At 33.1% G+C, this 27,230-nt stretch overlaps 1 protein-coding gene across 2 annotated transcripts; it reads right to left on the minus strand.

The window, feature by feature from the left end:
* Positions 1-22,359: 22,359 nt before the first annotated feature.
* On the minus strand, positions 22,360-25,406 carry LOC128220571 (bile salt-activated lipase-like). 2 transcript variants are annotated; one of them, XM_052929015.1, is made up of 2 exons: positions 23,751-25,406; positions 22,360-23,327 (listed from the first exon to the last, which is right to left on the minus strand). In XM_052929015.1, exons 1-2 carry the CDS (start codon positions 25,265-25,267, stop codon positions 23,057-23,059), a joined length of 1,788 nt encoding a protein of 595 aa, XP_052784975.1. In that variant the 5' UTR covers positions 25,268-25,406; the 3' UTR covers positions 22,360-23,056. The 2 variants fall into 2 exon arrangements, with proteins under 2 accessions (XP_052784975.1, XP_052784976.1); XM_052929016.1 differs by having other exon boundaries at positions 23,731-25,406.
* Between the last annotated feature and the right edge of the window lie 1,824 nt (positions 25,407-27,230).

The raw sequence follows: 27,230 nt of genomic DNA on the forward strand, positions 1-27,230 counted from the left end.
ATGGTGTTACAAGGAATGATAATATTTTAGGCACACCTGTGAACAATCTCTTTGCCCAGATTATCACTACGAGCTGCCATACTTTGTTGTATTTCAGGGATGCGAGATGCAACATATATCCCGATATCAATCACCTCGAAAAGAAGTGCATCGCTAAAACGCGGCAAATAAATGAGGTATAGTACCCGGATTGCCAATATAGTAATGTTTTAAATGTTTTTAATTTGCTGGGAAAATCACACACAATAAGTTGTAAATACAAATATAACAAGCAATTTCTTTTCACACGCGTGAAGACTACTTGAGATAAATGTGAAATTCCATACATTATTATGTTGTTGAATAGTATAAGGGTTTAATTGTAATTGTTTATTTTTCAGTTACAAGGGGATATTCTGAATTTGAAAGAAAAACTGGTAAATAAAGACAGGCAGATTGCAGATATGCAGGTAATATGCCGTTAAATCTTAAATGCTTAAAATGGTAAATGTTTTAAACTATTTTGATTAATTATTGACATGTCTTTTTTTTGTATCGTAATATTTCCATTTCTGTTAAGAGACCTTGTCGGTGTTCAACTTTTAATGTAGTGTAAATAAATAAGCATAGGCCCTCTATTTTGTAACAAGTATTTCTTTATATATGAACAACCTTATAAAGAACATAAAAAAAGGAAAGCACACATGCTTATCTATAAATATTATTCATAAAATGAACATGCATTCTCTGTGAATATACGCCTATACACATTTTCAGAGAGTATTATGTTTTGTACTATTAAAATGTTTATTCAATATTTTCTATGTCGATTTAGAAAAATATGGCAAATTTTGAGGCCATGAACATATATTTCAGGCAAACCAAAACAGAATGTATGCAGAGAATAATAGTCTAATGCTCAAGAGTGAAAATGGCAGAACAGACAGCAGCAAGGGCAAGGGCTTCCCTACCAAAGGTGCCGTTTTTTACATGGAAATAAGTTATATTCAATGAAGCTCGTTATTTCTCATGATTATTATGTATATGCGCATGTTTATAGCTTCAACTTAAATAACAAACTCCACAGCCTCTAACCACATACATAAATGCCGCATCTTATCAACTTAGAAGTAAATGGGGTACCTATTATGACCATATTCCTTGCATTTGTTTTAGCTCGTCTGTTTAAGAAAGATGAGCTTACATCATGAAAACGTGTTAAAGTTGATATATGTGTAAGATGATTGACAAGTATATTATAAATCATAGTAAACCAAAGGGTCAACATTCATAACTCATGTAGTTCTTATTACTAATATGCATTTTGGTAAAATATTGTTACACCAGCAAACAATGCCAGATTCGATAAGGTTTGTTTGTCTGAAGAAATACAACTTAAAACTAGGCTGAATTCAGTTATTACATATGACTGATAATATTTGATAGACATACTTTTCTCCTACCTCAGATAAGTAGATCAAAAAATTTGGCCATGCAGGAAATTAGTATCTTGCCCTCGGGCAAAGATAAAACAAAGACCCGTATTAAATACAGTTGAACACTGCTATTCCGAACACCGTTTATCCGAATTGATCGCTGTTTTTTTTTTCTGGTCCCGATTTTACTCCTACTTTGTTTAACTAAATTTTTAATCCTTAACCCGAAATCGCTAGTCCGAATTAATCGCTATTCCCAAGTTAAAATTACGGGCCCGATTTGGTATTTCACACCTATTTATCAATTCTTATTTCGAACCTTATCATGTCATAGTTTTTCACACCATACTTCAATTACACTAGGGCATGGGCTTGGGGTGACAATGGAGCACAATTAGCGCTTGTTAAAGAATGAAATTGAGCACGCGTATTTTACAATCATCGATGTCAGAAAATTAGCAATTCATTTAGGTGATGTAGTGTGTATATAATTTCTGGTTAACACAACATGAATATAAATCGAAAATACGCATTGCTCACTTAACCCGCTACCGAATAATCCGTACTATGTTCCGAATGCATACATGTGCTGTCAATTTGTTTTAAACGTTTTATGTTTTAATGAAGAAGTAAAAAAAAATATATTTGTCATTTAGTACATAATAAATCAACAAATATTTTTGTATACGAAATATCACTCAAACCGAATGTATCATATTGGTAACGTGTAACCGAAATTGCAATCTTCACGACTTAGTATATCACGTCATCTATTATTCGCGAACGCTGTCAATTTTATGAAAGTTGTTAATCCGAAATATCGTTATCCCGAAATATTTTTGGGTCCCTATGATTTTCAATTAACGGTGTTCAACTGTCCTTTTATTATTGTCATAAAGAGTTCAAGTAAAAAATACATTTTTACCTTTTGTTAAACTGAGATGGGAGAAAAAGCATATACCATAGCCGCCCGTATAAGAAAGGTTCGTCCCAACACTCGCTCAGGGTGTTCTATAAAAACTCAGTAAACCTCGAGTAAACCTCGTTTCCACAAAACACCCGACGCACAGGTTGGTAATGAACCTATCTTACGCTCTCGGCCATGTAGGATACTAATAATAACGTTGATACGTAATCGAATTAGCTAAACACTTCCAACTAAAAAAAGGAAATGGCCAATCGCAAAATTAAGTTAAAGTTATAGTTCAGTAGTTGTAAAGATTGTATGAAAATAGTAATTGAATTTAAGAAAAACAACTTATACATGCTAAATTATTAATGTTTATTTTCCATGATTTCTTTACCAAAGATAACTGGCAAAATCTTATTTTATGTAACAATTATAACTGAGCATAATAAATGATTTTAGTAATGAACTGAAACTTTCCTACCAGTATTCAAATGAAAACTTGGCAAGTGGCATACATGTATTGCATATCACATTCATGTTGTATGCAAAATAATAACAATATGCAATATAATACTCAGCCATATTCATGAATTTGGCAACCGAAGAAATAGTGCAAAAAAAAATCATACATACTTAAGAGCAAAGTATACTTTTGCAATTGCTTTAGAGCCCCGGTCCTGTGGTTAGACCATATACTTTAAAATCACGCTGTTGCGGATTCGAATCCCGCCTCCGTCCAGCATATTTTTATTATGGTTTCCCCACCTCTGTTTGTTATATGCTTTTTATAAAGTTAATCGTTATTTTAGTACAGCAGGATTCAAAAATATATTTTCAGACAGCAGAAACTGAAACTTTAGCCGAAGTAGCAGACCATATGACGGTATGTTCAAGTATAAATACAGAAATATAAAGCCATTTGTCTATTAAAGTATGAAACATTATATAACAAACCGTTTGCCTGTTAAAGTATAAGACATTATATAACAAATATACTGAACTTAAAATGATCATTAATTGGATTTTGGCTGTAATGGCAATATGTAGTATACACTGTAATTTTAAGAATACACCACATCTATAAAATCTAGGAAATACTTATATGTTTGGTTCGTCTTCAGGTGGCAGATGTGGAATATACAAACCAGAGTGTGTATATTGGGGAAATGGAGGGAAACATGATGACCTTTGCCCGTCGGCCAGTCGGAAAACTAACAAGTTCTCTCGACGTAAAAAAAAACAGAGCGTGATTTTGAATCCCTTGGACAAAATGAAAATTAATCGTCGATTTTTAATTGCAAAATTCGAAGGATGTAAGAAAGACAACGTAATACAATTATCGGAAATTCAGATTCAACTTATAAATCAGTCCGTAGCTTCGTATTGTTCCAAACAAGCTTCAGACATCTAAAACCTGATATAACCATACACATAGTTGTTTGTCATTCACGTTGTGAATAATTTTTTAAAACTGTATGTGTTATAACCGAAGAATGTTCAATACTGCTATTCATTTAAATGCCCCAGTCTGAGAGGCAAATAGATTTCACTTGTCTGTATGTTCGTCGGTTCATTCAGCTGTCACAAAACATTTTGTCACATGTATCTCCGGCAGTAAATTAGCAAGAGTCGTAAAACCAGCATGTCTAGTTTTGCATCTTAAGTTCTATTTGTCTGTTGGGTGTTTGTATGTTTGTCAAATAATCATATTTATAATCATATTTGTATTTCACTTCATCTGGTAACATCCCCGAATTGTTTTGATTATGTTACCAAACCTTTCAAGATTTAGTTGGTAATATTCCCAGAAATATATTTAACTCTGTCAATAAATGTGAGCTGGTTAAGCTCTGCGATTATGTTAAAGAAACAGTATGTATTCGTAATGTTATTCCTAATAATTATAATTATTATTATTAATTTAGTTCATCCTCTGATACTGCTGCCTTTACGTCAACATATTTGTGTCTTTAACCATAGCACTAACCATGTACAAGCATTTGATATCAAAAAACCTAAGTGTATGTGTTTAGACGATGTTCTGATGTATTTGACTTATAAACGTCTGTTCTGTTCTTTTCTGTGTTTTTTTTTAAATCATAATATGCGAAAGTCCACACTTGTATTTAAAATAATTATTGTCAAATTGTAAAATTGCAAGAGACATACCTGTAATACTGAAATAACATTCTAGTAGGTTTAAACAACCAGGAATATGTAATCTATGTTATCTATCAATCATCGCTTATTAGAGTCAAACGTCATGGTCATAACTCATATTCGCCATTAAAATGTTGTCGTATTTACTTATTCCCTTCTAAGAGGACACATTTTATCTGCAAATATCTGTTATCATCTGAACACGATTGAACACTTTGTCTACATCCTCACACTTTGAATAATCATAATCTTTAAACTGCCTTAAAGTCATCCAATGGCAATGACCAATCAGCTGTCATTTAAGTCCATGCATATTTCGATTGTTCAAATAATCCTGACAACATGGCGCTCAGGGGGTGGTGGGGATTAATGTTTGACAAACATCTCTTGTTATAAAATGTTTATATTTTTATTGGAAATATTACCAAACATTTGCGAATATTGCATGTTTTAGAAATGTTTAGAACAATTTTAGTCATACTTTAGATTATTCTGGGAATATTACAAACATGCTGAAAAACCTGCTGTTAATTTTAATACTATGCAATGAAGATTTTGGTAATATTTCCAGAATGTTTCATGTCCTACAGCAGCCCACGTGGAGCTTTTTCGTTTGGATTATTTTATTTCAATTCATCTTTTGATATGCCCAAAAAAGTTTTGGTAATGTTTCCAAATATTTCAAGATAATATAATTGTATTCAGGATGAATTTGAGAACGATAACGGAAAATGTTCGTAATTCATTTTGGGAATATTACCAAATATTTGTGACAATTCTAGTTTAAGAATGATATAGAAAATCTCTCGGCATAATATGGATGATTTTGGGAATGTTCTTAAAAATGTTGAAAAGCCCCAGTTTTCAATACTATACTATGAACTGTTTGGTCCTACATAAACTATTTGTGGAGTTTTCATAGTTGAAGAATATTTTTGAAAATTTCTCGGCATAATATCGATGGTTTTGGGAATGTTCCCAAAAATGTTAAAACCCCCACTATAACTTTAAATACTATACTTTGAAATGTTTGGTAATATTCCCGAAAGGTTTTGGTAATGTTACCAGAAATTTCAAGATTAACTTTGGTAATATTTCCAGAAAACCTGGACATTATTTTCAAGACGAATTTTAAAATGTTAGCCGAATATGTTCATAATTCAGAAAAATTACCAAATATTTGTGACAACCCCTATTTTTTATTAATTTTAGAAAACCTCTCAACATTCTACGGATACTTTTGGGAATATTACCAGAAATGTTGAAAACCACACCATAACTCTTCGATACTATATTACAAAGTGTTTGGAAATATTTTTAAAATGTTTTGGTAATGGTACCAACTTTTCAAGATCAAATTGGAAATATTCCCAGAAAACCTGAACATTATACTCAGAATAATAGCAGAAAATGTTCATCACCTATTTTGGGGAATATTACCAAATATTTGTGACTTTTCATCGTTGAAGAATATTTTAGAAAATCTCTCGGCAAAGTATTGATTATTTTGGGAATGTTCCCACAAATGTTGAAGTTGGGAATGTTCCCACAAATGTTGAAACTCCCACCACAACTTTCAATACTATACTACAAAGTGTTTGGAATTATTTTCAAAATGTTTTGGTAATGTTACCAAATTTTCAAGATCAAATTGGTAATATTCCCAGAAAACCTGGACATTATATTCAGAATCCTAGCAGAAAATGTTCAACATTTTTTTGGGAATATTACCAAATATTTGTGACTTTTCATAGTTGAAGAATATTTTAGAAAATATCTCGGCATAGTATAGATTATTTTGGGAATGTTCCCACAAATGTTGAAACCCCCACCACAACTTTCAATACTATACTACAAAGTGTTTGGAAATATTTTCAAAAAATGTTTTGGTAATGTTACCAAATTTTCAAGATCAAATTGGTAATATTCCCATAAAAACTTGGCATCCTATGGATACTTTTGGGAATATTACAAGAAATGTTGAAAACCACACTATAACTCTTCAATACTATACTATGAAGTGTTTGGTAATATTCCCAAAGATATTTCTAATCCTACAGAAATGCTTTGAGGACATTACAAAGGGTTTCTGTTGAATAAAAATGTTACCATGCTGAAAAGGGAAAGTTGCGTTTTCCCTTTTCATTTTGCGGTATCTTTCGTATGAAATTAATCGTATGAAATAACCGAGAATCACACGTTCTATTGACAGACGAAGGTTCTATAGGCAAAGAGAAGTAGGTTTCCGCCTCATTATCCATAGCAAATAGATAGCACTAATAAAAAGCAATACCATTTTTCTCGATGTCTCAAGAGTGATTTAACTCTGATAACATAAAGAGGTGCAGAAAAGCGAAACTACGCATCTTTACTATTTGTTGATAACGCCCGAATGAGCGATGTGTCACTTTTAATTTTCTCCTATCTTCGGGATCAATACAAGATAACGAGTAAATGGTCATCTATAACAAGGAATGATTAATGGACAGAGCAAACATAGTGACAGGACCTCTGCTTTCCATTTACTCCAGCCCAGACGGTAATTAGACGTCAGGATCCTGTGCTGGTAGTAATCTTCTGGTGTGTTAGGCACACAGATTAGATTTTCAAGTCCCCCTTTTTCATCTTAGGCCTGAAGTCATATTTATCGATAGTGACCAAGTCGACTTATTTAATTCATTCATATTATGGCCTCATTGGTTATATTTTTGCTTAGTTGTATCAAAAGAGTTTTTGTTAAATTTTATTCTGATGGTACTACATTCTGCGGAGCAGCATTCGGTGATTTTTGAAAAGCGCTTTTGTAGAAAACTGTTGCTTGTTTCTTTAGTTTTTCACATAAATATTGGACACAATTTATAATCAATCTGATTGATTTAGTTCCGAACTGTTCATTTCGAAAAAGAATTTATAATTAGCAATTTATGAATATATCGGCAGAGGCGTAGTTTACTGTTGGCGATATAGATCGCGGCTTAAAAATCTTATTTCCGAAAAATTAATAAAGCCAGATATTGAAGGTTTTAAAATAAAAAGTAAGGAAGCCGGTGAACTTGTTTATATAATATCCGGTAAGAAATTAAAGTCAGAGTGCACCTCAAACAATCAAGCTGAATACGTTAACCCTTTTATAAGATGCCTAAGTGCGTTTTCCATTTTAGGTAGACTACGTACGTTTGCCTCATGAAAATGCCAACGTGCGTTTGCCAAATTTGAAATACTTCAGAAAAAGCATTTATGGAAATGCATACAAATTGCATCGCACAAAATATTCAAAAAATAAATAAATAAAAATCATTGTTGAGCAATTAAAAGGATTAAATTTGAAAACAATGTGGCTTTTTGTCTAAAGCTTTGACATTTTATCACTAGCTACGTGTGTTTGCATTCCTGGACACTATTTGTATCGAAGACGGTGTTCTTGGAAACTAAGCAAACTTGAATATTGACCAATACACCGATCGAAAGACAAAACAATTATGCATTCTTTTTTTGCGCTATGTCACTTTAACGAACTCTCGCGTATAACAAAAATATCGATAAGAAACTTACCTGAATTGACGATCAATCAAGTCAAAATGCTACTTCCGTTTGCATTTGTGGCCACGTGACTTTTTTGTTCATCCCCGGTGTTGTATATGATTAATTTATTACACAATATCTGATTAATGCTGTCACCATAAAGCATATAACACACAACTATTTTGTTTTAATTACAAACTTACAACAAGTCATATCAATTGTGCGAAAACAAAAAGTGCAATGAAAGCCGTAGACCCTTAGCACCAATCTTAAGGCTATTGGAACTATATTATGCCGCCACAAACAAAAATATATGCATGTAAAAGTATCAGTGCGTTAGTGTTTATTATTAGCATTATGTATGGTAATATTTCATGTGTTTTTTTGTAAGTTTATCCTGTTTTTCTCATGAATAGAACATTTGACACAAGTTCCATAAAAATCCGTCAAGCGGTGAAGGGGATATTAAGCAGATACAAATTCAAAGCATAACTGTGACACTGACCTTGCCTCGGATAGATTTACTATACAAACATGGCGGTCCTTTGCCGCCAAGTTTCTAATCAATATGTTCCATTCTTCTCTTACAACCGATGTACATACATTGTATGGCTTTTTTAATAAATGCCCAGCAACAAACAAATGTTGGTCTTGCTTTGATTACTTACATGCTTTTGATATGATAATCATCAAATAGCCTTGTAGTTGTAATGGCCATCAAAAAGTCTAGTACAACACATATATAAAATTTTATGGTATTCATGTAGTTTGCAAGGTGAAAACGTTTCTTTATCTGTTTGGCTATTTGTAATGTTCTCTGGCTCATAGTTCCCGTTTATATTTAGGGGACAGCGCTTACCAATCAAATTTGTCAACACTTATCACGTGCAATAATCAGCCAATGAACATCATTTGCCATCGTTTCATTGTCTTCCGCGTCTGAACATCGCGAAAACGCACTTTTATTATATACCACACCTACCCTATAAACACATGTATTTCATATCAATACCTGACAGAAATCCAGTCATGTTTGCTCGCGTATTCTTTTTCAAATGCCAGGCATAATTGTATTGTGTAAAATTTGCGTGTATACTACTTTTAAGTTTGTTTTTATGTACCGATTTTTAATTTTGTTTAGTCTCATGTTTGCATAAATATTTTCTACTGTATATATAACTGTCGGTCTTCCGCCGCCAGTTAAATAATCAATATGTATCCTAGTATTCATATGACTGATGTATATATAGTTTGTAGCACTTTCAACAACAATATTACTACAGAATCGAGGCAAAGCTTACCGGTAATAATTATTGCCACAGAAATGTTTAATACGCTTAAGTGTTATTTAATCTAATATCAATACAAAATAAGTATATTATTTGTAGTGGAAGCAAGCGAGGCATTTAAAAAGCAATTTTCTGATATTTCATTTATAACTAACATGTTTTATCCTTTCATTTCGATGATAGATACTGACTGATTATGCTTAATTTGATAAATCGGGGGTGGGGAAAATGGGAGGGTGCAGCCAGGTTTCTGTGAGATATAACTGTATACGTTAACTTGTGGTTCGTAGGATGTATTACCGAGAATTACGTTATTATACTCGCTTGATTGTATCAAGTATAATATTCCCTTAAAACGGAAACATAATTTATATTTTTCACATCGTTCGTAAGGATATCTGGTGGATTTCGTAATGCACTGTTTTTGGAATAGTGAAACTTCTTACTAGAGAGACGACCTTTACAAGTATAGTTAATTTATTTGCGATATTTGTTTTATCTGTGAAGTGCAATTATTTTGGGGTGATTACAGATCTTCAGTCTGACTCAATTCTTGAATTGGTACTGACAATTCACTTATATTGATAAAAAGTAAAATTGTAAAGTAAAATCGTCGGAAAATGATAACGTAATCTGAAACTGTTGTGCAATATTTGTGAGTGTTGTGAATGATAATATATAGTTATTGATTAATAATAAGGGTTATGTCCAGTTTTATGGATCATTTAAATGTGATAATTGCCGAGACCAAGGCGGGAGAAATGCAAGGTATCTATTAGGTTTTGTGGGCAAATAAAACGGAATCTAAACCGATACCATCAGTCTGTAAATTTGAACTTTGCTTCTGGTCTGTCGAACTACTTTGTGACTCGGTCACCGATTTGATCTATTGGCCTGAGATTTCGATAGTGTTTTTAAAAAAATGGAGGTGGATTTTTTTCAAGTCCATCTGCTTTCGAGAACCCCCATACTTCTGAACCATGATTTAGTATTGGAGTTATTAATTTATCGAATAATGGTAAGACGTGGCTTACTTTCAAATTTGTAAATATTGATAAGCTTTTTTTAAGTTTAAATATGGCTTTAAGCGCTTGACCTCCTTGACTTCAAACGTTTTATTAAATGAGCCCCCAGTGGACAAAGTTATTCCAATGTATGTAAACTGATTTACTATTTCTATTTCTTTATTATCATAATAGAATTTCAAATTATTTCTTAATCTGCCCCCTTTTCGAAACACCATAATCTTTGTTTTTAATATTAACAACTAATTTTCATTTCAGAAAATAATTTTGTAAAATATTTAAGCCATTTTTAGGTCTTCCTCTGAATTTGAAAATATAACAATATCATCGGCATACAATAATAGCAGTAGGTTGAGTGTGTTAACATTAAGTCCTTGGAACCCTTTTAGTAAGAATTCTTCTTCTAAGTCATTAATATACATAGAAAATATAAATGGAGACAAGCAGTCCCCCTGACGTGTCCCTATTGAACATTTCAATGTCTCACTTAGCTCATTTTGTAATTTTATGCTTGATTTAACATTGCAATATAAAGACTGTATAGTATTCATTATGTTGCCACGTATGCCGTATTCAATAAGTGTGTAAAATATATTACCCCTTAATAATAAATAAAATGCTTTGGTAAAATCAACAAAACATACATACAATTTGTTGTTTCGTTTAAGAATACTTTCAATGATATTATTAAAGACATACATATTATCAATCGTACCCATATTTTTTTTCTGAAACCGGCTTGTGACTCGGTGTAACATAGTAATTTTCTGCCCATGTAATCAATCTTCCGAAATAAACAAAGGCGAACCACTGTGGTTCGAGTTAACGTCGAGGACGACGGAAATGCCAATATGCTGATAGAGGATCCATATTTTTGGCCCCGCGGTATATCCTGCCGTCCATGGATGTCTAATGGTAGCTTTAGAAACCGTAAAGCAGACCATAATTTAAACTTACAGGACAAACCATCTGAAACGGACACACGTCCGATCAGACGGTTAAGGTCCGATCCTAGGTATAGTAATTATGGTAGTCAAAGCGGTTACGATAATGACGAGGACTATAATCCGTTTACCGTCCTCGACTCCGAAGTTGACTAGGTCAACACGCTCATGAACAATCATTCACGGTCATTCCTAGAGTATTGAATTTAGCCACTTGGAATGCCAGTGGAATCATGTCAAGCGCAAGTTATTTAAGCCACTTGCTGGAAACGAATAACATTCAAGTGTGTGGCCTTTCAGAGCACTGGCTATACAGAGCAAATTTGTCATTTCTCGATTCTATAAATAACAAGTATATGAGTTATGCCTTTTCCGATCCTGACCTAGATATTATGTCCCGAAGGAAGGTGGGAAAAGGCGGTCTTGCTTTTCTCTGGAAAAAAGACATACACCACATAATATCGCCTTTGGAACTTAATTCGGAAAGGATTATTGGTATACAAATTATGACAGCCCCAGATGCATATATCTTTGTCATACAGGTCTATGTACCATGTAAAAACCATCCAATGTCTGTGTATAATGGCTATCTTGAAGAGCTAGAAAACATTGCATGTAAATATAATGATAAGAGAACACTGATTATTTTAGGAGACTTTAACACTGAACTCCCTTCAGAGAGATGTATAAACACAATATTAGGATCAAGGGGAGCACAACTGTTAGATATAGCAAACCGACATAATCTTAAATCTTTAAATACAATGTCATTTTGTCAGGGTTCGAAGTTTAGCAATGTACCTTTTAATACTAACAGAGAAACGCTTATTGACCATATTTTTGTATCAAAAATGCCACTTGATTGTTTTACATATTGTGAAATTTTAGAGGATCATGCAACAAATGTTTCTACCCATAGGCCAATAATTTGTAAACTTAGCATTCCAAGTAACGAGGGTTCTCTTCCTACTAAACTTGGGGGCGTTATCAACTGGCACAACGTCAAACCAAACAATATAGATAATTATAGGATTTTTTTAGAAAACAGCGAGGTCCTGCGTCTTGCGCTAGAACTACCCATCGTTTCCACATCAGATATTGACAATCTCTATTCGGGTATCGCTGTGATAATAAATCTAGCCACCGACTTGTTTATCCCTAGAGTAAAATTTAAACCGCATATAAAACCATATTGGAATGTAAGTCTAAAAACACTTCACAAAAAGATGGAAGTTGCGCGGGCAGCTTGGGTTACCGATGGACAGCCCCGCGACGTCACTTCCGGAAGCTACATACATTACAAACAATTAAAAGCAATATTTCGTCGAACTCACCGCCATGAAGTTCTCGCATTTATTGAAAAAGAAGAAAACCGGTTTGATAGTGCCGCTGATCTTGATAACAATGAATTCTGGAAATTAGTTAACAAACACAAAACAAAAAAGAACTTTTCACCCGGCTTTGAAATGAATTTTGATGGCAATAAAGTCTCAGACCCCGAACGTATTAACCATGGCTGGAAAACATATTTTTCAAAGTTATACTCAGTGAACGGAGACAAATCTTTTGACACCGAATACAAAACGTATGTTGAAAGGGAACTGAACGACTTAACAAATAATACACGTCAAGGGTGCATACAGTTTCCAAGAATATCTATCGATATGGTTACAACAGCGCTAAAATCATGCAAAAAAAAGAAAAGCTTGTGGATACGACAATTTGTTTTATGAAAACTACATCCACGGCGGAAATCACTTAATTAAATGCATAACGAAATTGTTTAATCATATGATACAATTCTCGCACACTCCAACAGAGATGAAGAAGGGCGTGATTACAGTTCTGTTCAAGGGAGGCAACAAAATAAGATCTGACCCGTCAAGTTATAGAGCTATCTCCCTTTGTTTTACTATGTTAAAACTTTTCGAAAAGATAGTTTTAAACCTTCTTGAAAAAGACGGTTCTATAGAGTTAAACCCCTCTCAAGGTGGCTTTCAAAAGAACGTGAATTGTACTATGACGTCATTTATGTTACGTGAATGCATTTACTATGCCAAAGAAAATAACTCGAAACTATATACATGTTTTCTTGACGCCAAACAGGCCTTCGATCATACTTGGCTATCTTCGCTTCTTCTGAAGTTGTACAGAACCGGAGTTGATATTTCTCTATTTAGTATATTAAAATCGTTCTTTGAAAATAGTTTCAGTTGTGTCAAAACCAACGGATTTTCGTCTGAATTTTTCCCGATCCTACAAGGCACTCGCCAAGGCCAATGCTGTAGCCCGCAATTTTATATCCTCTTTATTGATGAATTACTACATAAGATTGACGCCTGCAACAGCAGCTTTAAGATGCATAACATGGTCTGCGCATGTCCTACATAAGCAGACGATATGGTCATTATCTCTAATGTAAAAAGGGGTCTCGACGATCTCCTAGATGTCTGTTTTCACCATGCCGGAAAGGAAAGATATTACTATAATCCATCAAAATGTAAAGTTTTAGTATTTAATGAAAATAAAAAGAGCCCTAGGACATGGAAACTTGGTGATTATTTAATTGATGAATCCGATTCATATAACCACCTTGGAATACTTTGTAATAAACAATTAAATATCAATGAAAACATATCAGAAAGCTGCCATAAGCTTCGAAAAACGTTTTTCAGTGTGACAAACTGTGGAATCGGTAAAAACGGGCTAAACCCAATCACCTCAATACGCATCTACGAAACGAAAGTTCTCTCAGCCGCTCTATACTGGAGCGAACTCTGGAGCGGTGTCACTTCGAACCAGTTGCTCCCCTTGGAAAGAATCCACCGGCAATGCATTAAGTGGATCCAAGGGGTCCCAAAAGAATCACGCACAGACATTGCACTCAGTTGTCTTGGAATCCAACCAATTCAAAATTTCATTGATTCGAAAAAATTAGCATTCTTATGTCAATTATGTCACGCCGATCCAAATATGAAAATTAAAAAAGTTTTTGTCAACAGACTTTTATCGTTTATATCACAACCTATAAAAGCTCAGGGATTTATCCCTGATATATATAGTATTCTAGGTAAATACGAACTCACATCATACTTAACAGAATTTTCTAAGTCTTCCGTGTTTCCAAACAAATTTGGAAAAGAATTTGCAAATCAGCCATTGATGAACATGTGACAAAATCGTGGAAAAGTAGAGTACACGATGACGAAAACCTCAAACTATTCTCTCTTTTTCACTCCAATTATGAATTTTGTCTGATATGGCGATTTCTAAAAAGCTTCCCAGTCTATAAAAAGCAATGTTTCTCAATGTTCGGTTTATTATGTAAATGTTTTGCACGGAAGTATTTCATTACATGCTATCATTGTAATGCAGTAACAAATGAAATTGTTCTGCATAAGGTGTTCTTTTGTCCATATTTTGAAAATGAACGATGCCGGCTATGGTCCAAACTTATAAACCTCTTAGGTGAAGAACAATTTAGACGCTTGATTTTATTAAATCTGAACCATTAACTTGTTGAGATGTTAAGAGGATTCACCAATCTTGACATTACTGATGAATGTCGAATACAGTGCTTTATTGTAGTGTCAAATTTTGCAAAAAAATATAAATTGACAATAAATGCCATTGTAACCACAACACAATTGTAAACGGACTTTATTTCAATCAAACGATAAGCGTCAGTTCCTGTCAAATGACATAGGTAATGTATTATTTGTATATATTGTAAATAACCTTATGCTTTATATGTGTCCATAACGTTTGTGTGTTTGTTTGTTCTTTGTTGTTATTTTTCTATGTCCATACTTTGTATTGTATTGTATATATTTGTGTATGTGTATATAAACTATACTTCTCTTCACATTTGGAGGATAAACAGAATAAACTAAACTAACTAAACTATTATTAATTATACGGGTAAATAGTTTGCCTAATGTGCTTAAAAGAGTTATACCCCTATACTTTTCAGGCAGATTTGGATCCCCCTTTTTAAATAATGGTACAATATAGCCCTCTGTCCATTGCGAAGGGAAATAATCAAGTTTTAGGACACTATTAAACAAAGCATTAAAATATCCAGATAAATGAGGAAATCCATGTTTAAGAATTTCGTTCAAGATAAGATCAGGTCCACCAGAGCGACCGCTGGTTAATTGGGAGCATGCAGTATTTATTTCTTTAGTTGAGATATTGATATCTAAATCTGAGAACATGACTTGTAATTCCCCATTTAAGAATCTCTTATTTAAATATTCGGTTTCTTTATCTTCCTAATAGAAAACCGAATCTGGATTATTGATGGATTTAAAATATTGCTCAAACTGCGAGATTGATATGTTGCCCGATGACTTATTATTATCATTATTATTATTATTATTATTATTATTATTATTATTATTATTATTATTATTATTATTATTATTATTATTATTATTACTATTTTGCCTATTTTTGAGCATATTCCAATATAGTTTTGCATTTTTGTATCTTGCTTGAACCAATTTGTCTGTAGCATTTTTATCATGTATCGTTTTGTCCTCAAAAGAGTTTTATATTCTGTTCGCGACATTGTTAAAAGTGATCTATTTTCATCCGAGTCGTTATATCTGTAGCTTTTTAATTGTGAAAAGAAATAATTTCGTTTTTCAGTACACTCTCTATCGTACCATTCGTTTTTGCTTTTCCTTTTGTTAGTAGAGGTAGTACCATGCAGAATATTTCTTTTAAAGAGCGGATTACAGATACTCCCCATTTCCTCATAAACTATATCCAAGTTGACATCAAGGTTTTCAGTAGTAGTAACATTTTGTAGATTATTTGCTAACAAATCTAATTTTAAAACAAACGAGTCTTCAATGAGATTGCTTTTAAAAATATCCAACTTTTCATCATTCCATTTGTTTATAAAATCTACCGTTCGACTTTCGTGATTACTTTCAGCAAAATTATTATCATTATTCATTTCTACCTTTTTGACAAAGAAAACGATATTTCACAATGTTCGCTTAAAATATTCGGGTCATTAACTTTAAATGACCAGAAATGGCGGATTAAATTCGGTTTACACAATACATAACCCACAACGCTACGACCCTGACCTTTAATACAGGTAAAATTTCCAATATCTTTAACGTTTCCTACCCTGCCATTTATTATGCGTAGAACCGTCAGCTTACAAAAAATAATAAGTAACCTTCCGTTTTCGTTTATCGTTAAATCTTAAGTGTTCCTCAGTAAGAACTCGTCTGCAAAATAGTCGTCAGGCATAAGTTCTAAATTCTGTAAAAAAAACTCATTTTCAACAAAATCATGTAATTTCCCTACCCTACAGTTAAGATCCCCTACTATCATATAATTTATATTTTGAACATCATTTTCAAAAAATAATCATATCATTCACAATATTATCGAACAAATCATTATAAGCAATACCTTCACGACTACTGTTTGTAGGAATATTATAACAAAGACAAACATACAAGTCCTCACCTAAACACACTAACTGACCATCAATCTTAAACCATATCATACAGTCATCTACAGTTTTTACCAATTGTCGCGATACTCGGAGTACGAGGGTTCAAAACCCAGGCGTGCTGAAGAAATAGCCACGCAAAGTATAATTATAAGACATAAACAAAACACGTCTGTGATGTCCAAAATCTAATATACGAGTGCCTAAATACAAATACAGCATGTAAGACATAAAATGAATACAGAATGAAATATAAATGGAATTTACCTGAAGAAATAGCCACGCAAAGTATAATTATAAGACATAAACAAAACACGTCTGTGATGTCCAAAATCTAATATACGAGTGCGCGGATTCCTCGTGCACGAGTGAAAGGTTAAGGTTAACGGATATAGAAAAATAAAGTGAAATTGAAAGTGAAAGAATAATGAAGACCAGACTGAAAGTGAAAGTGAGTGACAGGGGTTAAGTTCTACTATTACTATGATGAATAATATTAGACACATATAGACAAACAAACAATGATAAACACATAAACAAATGACCCTGCGACACAATGTTACATATTTATCAATTCTTTTTGAAATATATGCGATAAGGCCGCCACTGTCTCGAACTGCATTTGGTCGTTTCGATCAATTTAACAAATAACATACCTGCTCATGGGATATCTTAACATAGTTGCAAACTTTACTAACTAGTGTTTTATCGTCATATCGCCGAATTTTGTCCTAGTTAATAATTTCGTTATTAGTATTTCATTATGAATTGAATTTAATCTCGGCCTCAGTACACATTCTCAATCTTGATTCCTTGTAAATTTACATTTTACTGACCGTTCCAAGGCGGTACCTAGCAATCCTTGATAAACATTCCTAGTTTTTATATATTATAGTATGTATGCACTCTGCTGTGGAGTTTTGTGCTGTTCTTCCATGTTTATTGTTTGTGATTTTTTGTTTTTGTGTTCTATGTCTTTGGCTTTTACCCATTACACATGGTTTATATTTAAACTGTTTGCTACTGACATTGTTTCTGTAGTTTTTCACATAAGTATTGATCTCGATTCCTTTAACCTCATAAAAAAAAGAATAGAATAGTTTATTTGGAATTAAACATACAGTTCATCATCCTTCAACATGATCATGCATATAAACAATAGTCAATATACCATTTAGTATTACATTTACAATACATTACAAACATATCAAATATATGCTATTACCAAGGAGAACCTGCATCAAAACATATAACAAATGAAATATTATACTTGTATCAATGATATCAAATATTCAATTTATAAGCATAAAGCATAGTTTTAAGTCTTATTTTTATGAAACAAACATGATACACAAAAAACATCTACGAAACAGCAACAACACATCATAAGGTTAACAAATTAGTTCGTATTTTACGCGCACAATTTATGAAAGTGACTAATTTCAGAATTTCTTGTGTTTATCAAATCTAAGCATTTTTAACATGTTAGGTCTTTCAATATAATATTAAGGTAAATATCTCTTGCGTATAACTTTATATTTTTTGCAAATGCACAAGAAGTGATAATTATCTTATTTGTCCACAGTATCACATAGATCACAGTATCTTAGATTTCTGTCAATGCGATATCTTCCATATCGCCCACTTTCAATTCTAAGACTGTGACATGATATTCTCATTTGTGTAAATAATTTTAAAAAATAGTCGGGAATATCACTATTAAGATAAATTTCGTTTTCATAGCTAACCTTAATTTCCTTAATACTGTTTTTTTTTCATTATATCATCTTTCCAGTTTTGCATATAACAATCATATAATCTGTGTTTAAAGCTTAGTCAGAATATATCTTAATCAACTAAATAAGGCTGTTCCCACATCTTACCAAAAACATATATATTCAACAAGTTTTTCACATTTGACAACCAGTTATTTTTGTTATTCAGTAAATCATTCAAGGAACAAACATAAAATGTTTTCATTATGCAATTCTCTGAACACAGCAACTTTAACCAGTACTTTATTATTCTATAATATATTTTTATGAATAGCTGGCGTCTTCCCAGTTCAGATATCAGCATTACTTGCAGACAATTTAACACCTAAACAAATTCGTTTACAAAACGCAAATGTATACTCTCAATTTCTTTGGATTTTGTAAAGTCCAAACATCTGATAAATAGTTGAGTATAGACAGTACAAACGCATCGAACAATTGGCATTTTGTCTTCGCTGTAAAACTTTCCGCTTTAAATTGAACAACAGCACGTCTAAGGCCTTTAAGGCTTATCCACACAATAGATGTGCATTTGGATTGAACGACCCATAACAGTTAAAAAGCGTTCCTAAATAATTAACGTTGTCTAAAATCTCTAGAGAAGTGACACCATACATCTAGTGCTCATCATTTCGTAAACGATCGCGACGTCCAAACGCAATAATATTTGTTTTATCAACATTTACTTTTAGTCCCCATATATCACAGTATGTCTTAAGATTGTCCAAACTGCGCTGCATGTCTTCTGCTGTTTCGGCTAGAATCACCATATCGTCAGCAAACAACATTAAAATAAGACTGATTTCCTCAATTGTAATTCTTTTATCAATGATTGACTGTAAATATAGTTCCAGGTCTTCTATAAAGATGGACCAGAAAAGAGGGGAACATATATCACCTTGCTTTAAACCGAAGGATATTTCGATAAAATCTGAATATTGATTGCAATGTTTAACTCAAGTTCTAACAAAAGCATACATAGATCTCACAGTTCTAAGCATTTTACTATTTATCCCTATTATAGACATCTTTAAACACAGAGCATTTCTGTTCACGCTGTCAAAACATTTTTTCATGTCCACGCATGCGCAATATAGACGAAGTCCTTTGTTTAGCCTCGTATCAATTATGGATTTTGAACAGAATATGGCGTCAGTTGTTGAATAACCCTTACGGTAACCGAGCTGTGCATCCGTTACTTTGTTGTATTTTTCATACCAAATAGTCAATCGTTCATTTATTAGTGAGGAATATATTTTTGCTTACCAACTCATAAGAGTTATTCCCCTGTAGTTGTTAGTCACCGCGTTGTCGCCCTTTTTGAAGACAGGAACGATATTTTTTCCATCCATGGTGTTGGAAAATGACCCCATGGGAAAATGAGATTAAATAGGTCTTTCATATGTCCCGCAATTATATCCCGAGATTCAATACAATATTCATTAATAAGCTCATCCGTTGAACCAGCTTTGTATCTTGTAAGGTTTCTGATCGCATCATTTACCTCTTGTATTGTAATTTCTTCATCGAGCTCATTATATATTGGTCATCATCAGGTAACTCTTGTTCACAGAATTGTTCACTCTCTTCAACGGTTACAATGTTTATTTCGTCGACCAAGGTTTTGAAATAGTCGTAAAATTCATTTACACTCAATGATTTTCCTTTTGATGTTGTTTTCTTACAAAAATACTTCCAGAACTCTTTCGGTTTCTTTGTTTTCAGGGCTTCAATTTGTCTCATTTTTTCAAATATGTCATGTTTCTTTTTATGCTTTATTAACAGTTTATAAGGCCGTTTTTTCTCGAGTAAATTTACTCCATTAATGTCATTTCTTTTTCCGTTAAACGTATTTAACGCTACGTTGTACTCCTGTTTAGCTGTATAGCATTCGGCATCAAACCAATCTTTTGTTTTAATGGCTGAAGTTTTAGCACGTACTTCGTGATTATTTACTCTCCGAGAACAAGTTTTAAATAACGGACTAAGAGAAAGGCAATATTCAAAATCTTAAATAGTTTTTATAAACGTAAGAATCAGTTTTTTTAATAATTTTGATGAATTACTTTCATCATTTGTTTCTATGAGAGAACGCAATTTTCAAAAGAGTAAACATTATATTAAGGATTCGTATCCTTGATATGCTGTGTTGAGGTGGGATGAGATTGGAAATTACATTAAATATTTTCGAGATATTATAGACAGGTGGTGTTCTCAGAATAGAAAGTGACTCATATTGTTTTCATTAATAATTATATTATTTGATTCAGAAGTAGTATTCTCAGTGTTTGCATCTAATTTAGTTAATTAAACTTTCATCCAAATGCCTAAAATGTCCAGTGTTTTTAAATTGATGTCATTAATGATTTCAAATATTTCATTTTGCAAATGTTAGATTTGGGAATGTAGTTCAGCGCAGTTAAATGTGATCCTTTATATCAAAATTTAACTTTGCTGCTCTGAATAGTTCATCATTTACAATGGCGACATTTATGGTGGATTTCAGTTGTAGCATTAAAAATAAATGATGGGTTACATTATATGTTTCCAAATGTCCATATTTTATACTTTGTTTGACTGAAAAAAAAGACCAAAAAAGACCAAATATTTACAGACACACCTTTTTTCTTCAAGTAGTTTCATTTCTTTATTGTAAGAAGCAATGTTGCCAGATATATTTTTTATACATGTAGTTTCAGACAAACAAATTCATTTTTTTTCCTGGTAATAAATATTTCAATACGCATAATTAATTAACATCTTGTAACAAAGTCCAAGTTTCATAATTATTACATTTTATTTTTAAGTGAGTTTGATGTAATGCAAGGGAGAAAAAGAGCAAATCAGCTTTGATGTTATGTACAGAGTTGTCTTTCTTAGTAATTTTAAAATATAATTGCTGTGTGGTCATCTGTGACTATAATCCCTAAATTGACATTTTTGGTGGGAACACTGGATCATTCCGTTCTTTGTTTTCAAGGCGAACACATCATATTTTACTTTGTCTGTAATTGTTGGAATTGGCGGGAAAAGATATTGAAGGTTAGTCTATTAGTTATACTTCTAGAACTAGTATTTCTAGAATATTGTTTATTAAGAAGTGTAATTGTTTTAATTACATTTGAGCAGTTGTATTTAGTAAGTTGGAAATATGATAGTTATAATATTTCTAAAAGGTCAAGATAGTGATTCAACCTTGCATGTTAATATTATAAGTAATATTAATAAATCCACTTATTTTAGAATTGCGGCACCAGTTGAATGTATGTGTCAGGGAGAATATAAAGGCAGTTTGGCCTACAGCTGGTGAGTTAGATTATATGTAATGTGATGTGAAATGTGTTTGTACCTGTTTTGTATATGATGTTTGTATTGTTTTAATATGATTATATTACGTAATAGTATGGCCGATAGAAAATAGCATTAATTATGAGGAATATTGATTCTCAAAGTATTATAAAAAATATACTGAATTAATTGTTAACTATTGTGTGATATGCTTAAGTTGATGTTTATATACTTTCAGAGCTGTGGATTTATAATACATGTAATAAAAGCCCCTAAAGACTTCCGACGTGTTATCCAACTACAGTGAACCCTAACTGCTGAGTTAGACCGTTAATATAGTCGTGGCCATAAGAGACTACCCTATTACAATCTGATTGCATACCGTTCACATTGATTGAGGTTCTAGTTATAATATTAGCAAGTGAATTTTGTTACCACTTGGATATTACTCTAAATATAAAAGTAAGTTGGACTTTTTTAATTGTCACCATATCTAAATAAAGTACGCATTTTAACGGTATCTTACAAGGGCCATCGCCAACAACCAAAAGCTCTTATTTTTCGTATTGTTTGTTTACACTTCATGGTTTAATACAAAATAAAAAATAAAAACCAACATCAGTGAAATACTATTTCTTCACCTGTCCATTATATACGTCCAAAGAAATCATCTGATTGGTCAGTTATCCACCGTTGGTCAATTGTCTCTCCAACTGTTACTCTTTGGATCGAAGGAAGCATCATATCAAACGAACAAACTTATCTTTGACAACGTCCAGAACTATATCCGTCAATCTAAAGGTATTTGAGTACACATTTTATTAAACCTAATCCCGATCCCGATCTGACCAGTGCCTGTACCACCCCTCTCATTTCACCTTCCTTTTCTTCTACCTTTATCCTTTCTTCCTTCTAACTAACTGATTAAAGACTAAAACAACTTATAGTTTACATACCATAGTTGACACCATACGACTATAAGATTATATTTATTCGAGTGCCGCAACTTGCGCAACAGCCTAAGCAGCTAGAATGACCTACAGAAGCGAGACATAGTATAAGCATTAAGGCTTTCTTCTCAATTCTGTTTAAAATATTGTCTTGTGCATAATTTGCATGTTCTTTGTTTAAATGCATTACATATTTGGTATTTGTTAGCGTTGATCATGCTCAAATTTGTAAAACTAAACTAATTGTAAATGTTATATCGAAATAAATGTTGTTTAAACCAACATCATTAAAACCTCAACTACCAAAACCTGAACCATGAATTTAAACAAAAACTAATCATACACACAAACGTATTGTTAACAATAGGACTCGATGCTGACACCTGCACCTTGTGGTCATTGAATAGAAGGTCTTCCAATAGTTTCGTCCTCTCGCCAGCAACATGTTGGCAAACAGACGAATTGGTCATTCCTGGCTGTAGATTCAGGTAGAATTCATCAGAGTTTCTATACTGTGGCCAGTAAGGAACATCAGCCTCTGACTGACCAGAGGGTTGGATGTTTGGATCCCTAAAAAATTAAACACCTGACATTATGTGTAAATAGTAATAATTTGCAATAATTCAATACATTACAAAATGAAAAGGGGTTAAATTGTACATCAACAACTATATGCATAGTAATATTTCAAGCACACAATGGACCGAATGTCCAGAACTTTGTTAAATTTGACAAATTACTAACGACTTCGTTGTTAACTTTAAAACGTGCAAAAGTTGATGACATCTTCATATATAAGTTTAAATAAAACAAGTACATTTGTAGCAGTAGTCTTAATGTTTGTTAGACCAAACACAGATCACAAGGGTTTACATTAAACTTTCAAAAACAGTAAAGATTTGAAAGTTAACAACGATGGCGTTAACATAGTTGTTTATTTGAACAAAGTTCTGAACAATCGGCTTAATAATACCTGTCAAACGACGAGCTTACCCAAACTTAGCAAAATTGCTCCATAGTTTCATGATAACCTTTGAAAACTCGAATTCTTCCTTTGAAACAACTGAGAAGTTCGTAGTGTCGTAGTTAAGCATATACCATTGTTCCATCTCTTTTGGAAAACCAAAAACGTATGGAAGTTCAAACGCATGGCTTGCTCCATCTATAAAGTTTATGTACGGTGCAAATGATGGTGTTTCATCAAATACATAAAAGAAAGTGTATCCTTTGTTCATTTTCATAGCATGTGTTTTGGCTGATAGGTGAGCTGGTATCAGAAACACAAGATCTGTTGTAAAATTAATCATCGTTTCCATTGATATGTCCTTAGACATTGAATAATGTGTTGATATCTCATGCAAAACATCTTTTGAAAGTTCTATACTGAAATCATAAAAAATCTCTTTTTTAATACTTTCTTCAAAGTCTTCTATACTATTATTATTTGAAATGGGATGGCTATATGCCCAATCCAAGGCTCCATCCATACTAGTTATCCCCGTCATGAAATCGAGCTCTGAGAAGAATTCCAAAATCTTCATACTTGTATGAGTCTTTTTCACTAGTAAGTGTGCTGGATTATACGGTATAAACTCATTATCTACGGATGGCCCAAAAGTAACTTTTGCATCTTCTATTTCCAAGTGTATTTTTAGTAACTTTGATGCAGGAACCTTTTGGAAACAACTTAATATTTCATCAAGTGTACATGGCACCTGCTTTTGTAAGATTTCATACAGTTCCTTGGAATTTCTTTGTAGAGCCCAACCCGAAAGGCTTGAGCCGCTTTGAGCAATAACCCTTTGAAAAAGGCCCCTGTTTGGTGGATAAAGAGCCTGGTACATGACAGCCGCCCCACCGGCCGAGTTGCCGAATAGTGTTACCCGTTCGTTATCCCCGCCGAAGGAATCAATGTGGTCATGGATCCACTTAATAGCCATGCGCATGTCCCATAAACCCAAATTTCCATCGTTGTCTGTGCCGGAACTTAGAAATCCAAATATATTTAACCGGTAGTTGAGTGTCACTACGATAACGTCGTTAAAGGCACTTAATATATCACCTGAATATGTTATTCCACTTCCGATTAGAAAACTTCCGCCGTGTATATAAACCATAACAGCAAATTTTCTCTGAGTATTAATAGCTCTTCCTGGTATAAAAACATTCAGATGTAGGCAATCTTCGCTCTGCTGGAAGAGGTCAGCTCCGTAGTGAGGTTGCATGCAGGCTGGACCGAACCTGGTTGCGTCGTACGTTTCGTTACCGTTAAATCCAAACGGTATCGGTCTTCTAAATCGTAAATTATCAACAGGTGGCATCGCAAACGGAATCTTCAAAAATCGCATAACAAATCTCTTTGAAAAATCAAATTCACATTCGGTTAAAGTTCCAGTAAATATTCCAAGCTTTGTTTTACATTTAACTGTTTCATTTGTAGCAAACACATCACATTTTAGACAGCAATACATACATGTAGTAAATGTGGCCAAAATTATTTTGAAATGCATTTTGTCTGGAACGACAATACCGACCTAGTAATATTCGTATATATAGATTGATGTTGTATATTTCACAAGCTGTCTAGCAAAACAATACACGTTCATAGCAATATCCGTTTGGTATTTCCCTGTGGTATAAAATGCGGGATAAATCGCTTTGATGTGCATTGTGCTTGTTTCAGTGCAATGTACCGGTAAAGTAGTAGGAAAACATCCGCATAATATTACCCTACATATGTGTGCAAATGCCAATATCATCGTCTGCTAGAAACTGATCCAGAGAGCGTCAGGCGCCAAGGCTGAAAGGATGTTTTCAATTAATTAGGTATCCAATGTACAATTAACTTCGCTCGTCATTTCATGGAGCAAATTATGATGATGCTTAATTGTAAAGCCTAGTGATTATTTGAAAAGATATAACATACTGATTAAATATATGTAAAGTAAATGTCAAAATAAGCAACTTTTAAATGAGATAAATAATTGAATTGCTTTTCCTGTTTGTAGTGAGCTAGTTTTCCAACATTTCAACACACCGATGTTAACATCATACAATATAAAATAATGGTATATTCAATGTATTCATAGTTGTTTACTGATGCAAGAAAGCTATACATTAATTCCAAAACTGACTGTCAAAGTATAAACACCATTTTACAAAATTACAATAAATGCCATTTCTACTTAACTAGAGCTTTGTAGACGAACCGCCAACAATTTCGAGCCCGCAAAATAGAACTGATCAAACACTACTGGTATATTTGTCATGAAAATGGAACTCTTATTATTTCATTGCCATTGTTCTTCGACTAGGAATGCTATGAACAATATGGTTATGCGTAACCGGGTTTTAAAACGAGTGAGAACACAATATAATATAATGAATTTGGATTGACTTGTAAATAATTGTGCTAAGTTATTTAACACTCCACCAGTGCATTGGCATGTTACAGTCCGGACAAGGAGTTTTTATCAATGCAACTTAAGTGTTACATTGACCTTTTCTAATGGTGAACGCTGGTGCCAAGTCATAACAAATCCCCTCAGTTCACAGCCGAGTTACAGCCCGGACAAGTAAACATCGGACGGGCAGCCAGATACAGAAGATCGTCTCCAACATTGTGGAGAATTCCGCTAGACAGAAATTCTCCACAAAAAATATTTATGGAATTTCACATGTATCCAGAAGGTACCAACTTCACATAGATACTACCTATTAAAAACACAATTTATTTTGTGGTTTATTCAACAGTTTTAAAAACATATGTGTAAACATGTACTTATCACGCTTTGTTTCAATCCGGTATTTCGATTTGAGATCATTTCTTATTATATAGTTAGAAAGTTTGAATTTCTCTTCAATTCTCCGGGAATCCAATTGCTGTATACAGTCAAACCCCGCTGGCGGGAAGGCTAACATTCAGAAAAGGGGTCATTTTCGGTTTGAGCAAACAAGAAATTCGAGCCAAGCAAGTTCGAGTCAACGGGGTTCGATTGTTTGTTGTAGTTTAGGTTTCCGGGTATCTAATTCATGAATGAGATATTTGGATATAGTGATCGCTTTATAATCAATGCAGTATTACTTTATCCAGAAAATAATATAACTGTCCGGCTTGGTTTGTTTACATAAATTTCTTTATCGTATTTATCTCTGGCCCTTACCATATTGTCAGACATGGTGTTTTTTTAAATAAGTTTGTAGAGTTAATCTGATAGTAACATTGTAGGCGGTTTTAAGATTTAAACAAAAGGACATCGTCTAAACATAAATGAAATAGTCTTAAATGTAGCAAAATTATGGATTGATAACATATTTTCTAGTGTTTATGTTGGATGAACGCAGTAGGACAAGCGAGCAAATTCCATGGACCATAAGTTATAGCAACGTTAGAAAAAATGGCCCTCCCCGCCATATATTAAAGTTAACAATGTAAATTGAACTGTTTCTGTTTCTAAACAAATAATTATTTTA

The sequence above is a fragment of the Mya arenaria genome, chromosome 15 (assembly GCF_026914265.1).
Source record: "Mya arenaria isolate MELC-2E11 chromosome 15, ASM2691426v1".
In the NCBI taxonomy this organism is placed as follows: domain Eukaryota; kingdom Metazoa; phylum Mollusca; class Bivalvia; order Myida; family Myidae; genus Mya; species Mya arenaria.

What these genes read in the sequence shown, in the direction of transcription:
- LOC128220571 (XM_052929015.1), bottom strand. Translation starts at nt 25,267, where the DNA reads ATGCATTTCAAAATAATTTTGGCCACATTTACTACATGTATGTATTGC. An exon ending in AGCAATTTTGCTAAGTTTGG is followed by an intron (nt 23,328 to 23,750) that starts GTAAGCTCGTCG and finishes TTAATTTTTTAG; the next exon opens with GGATCCAAACATCCAACCCT.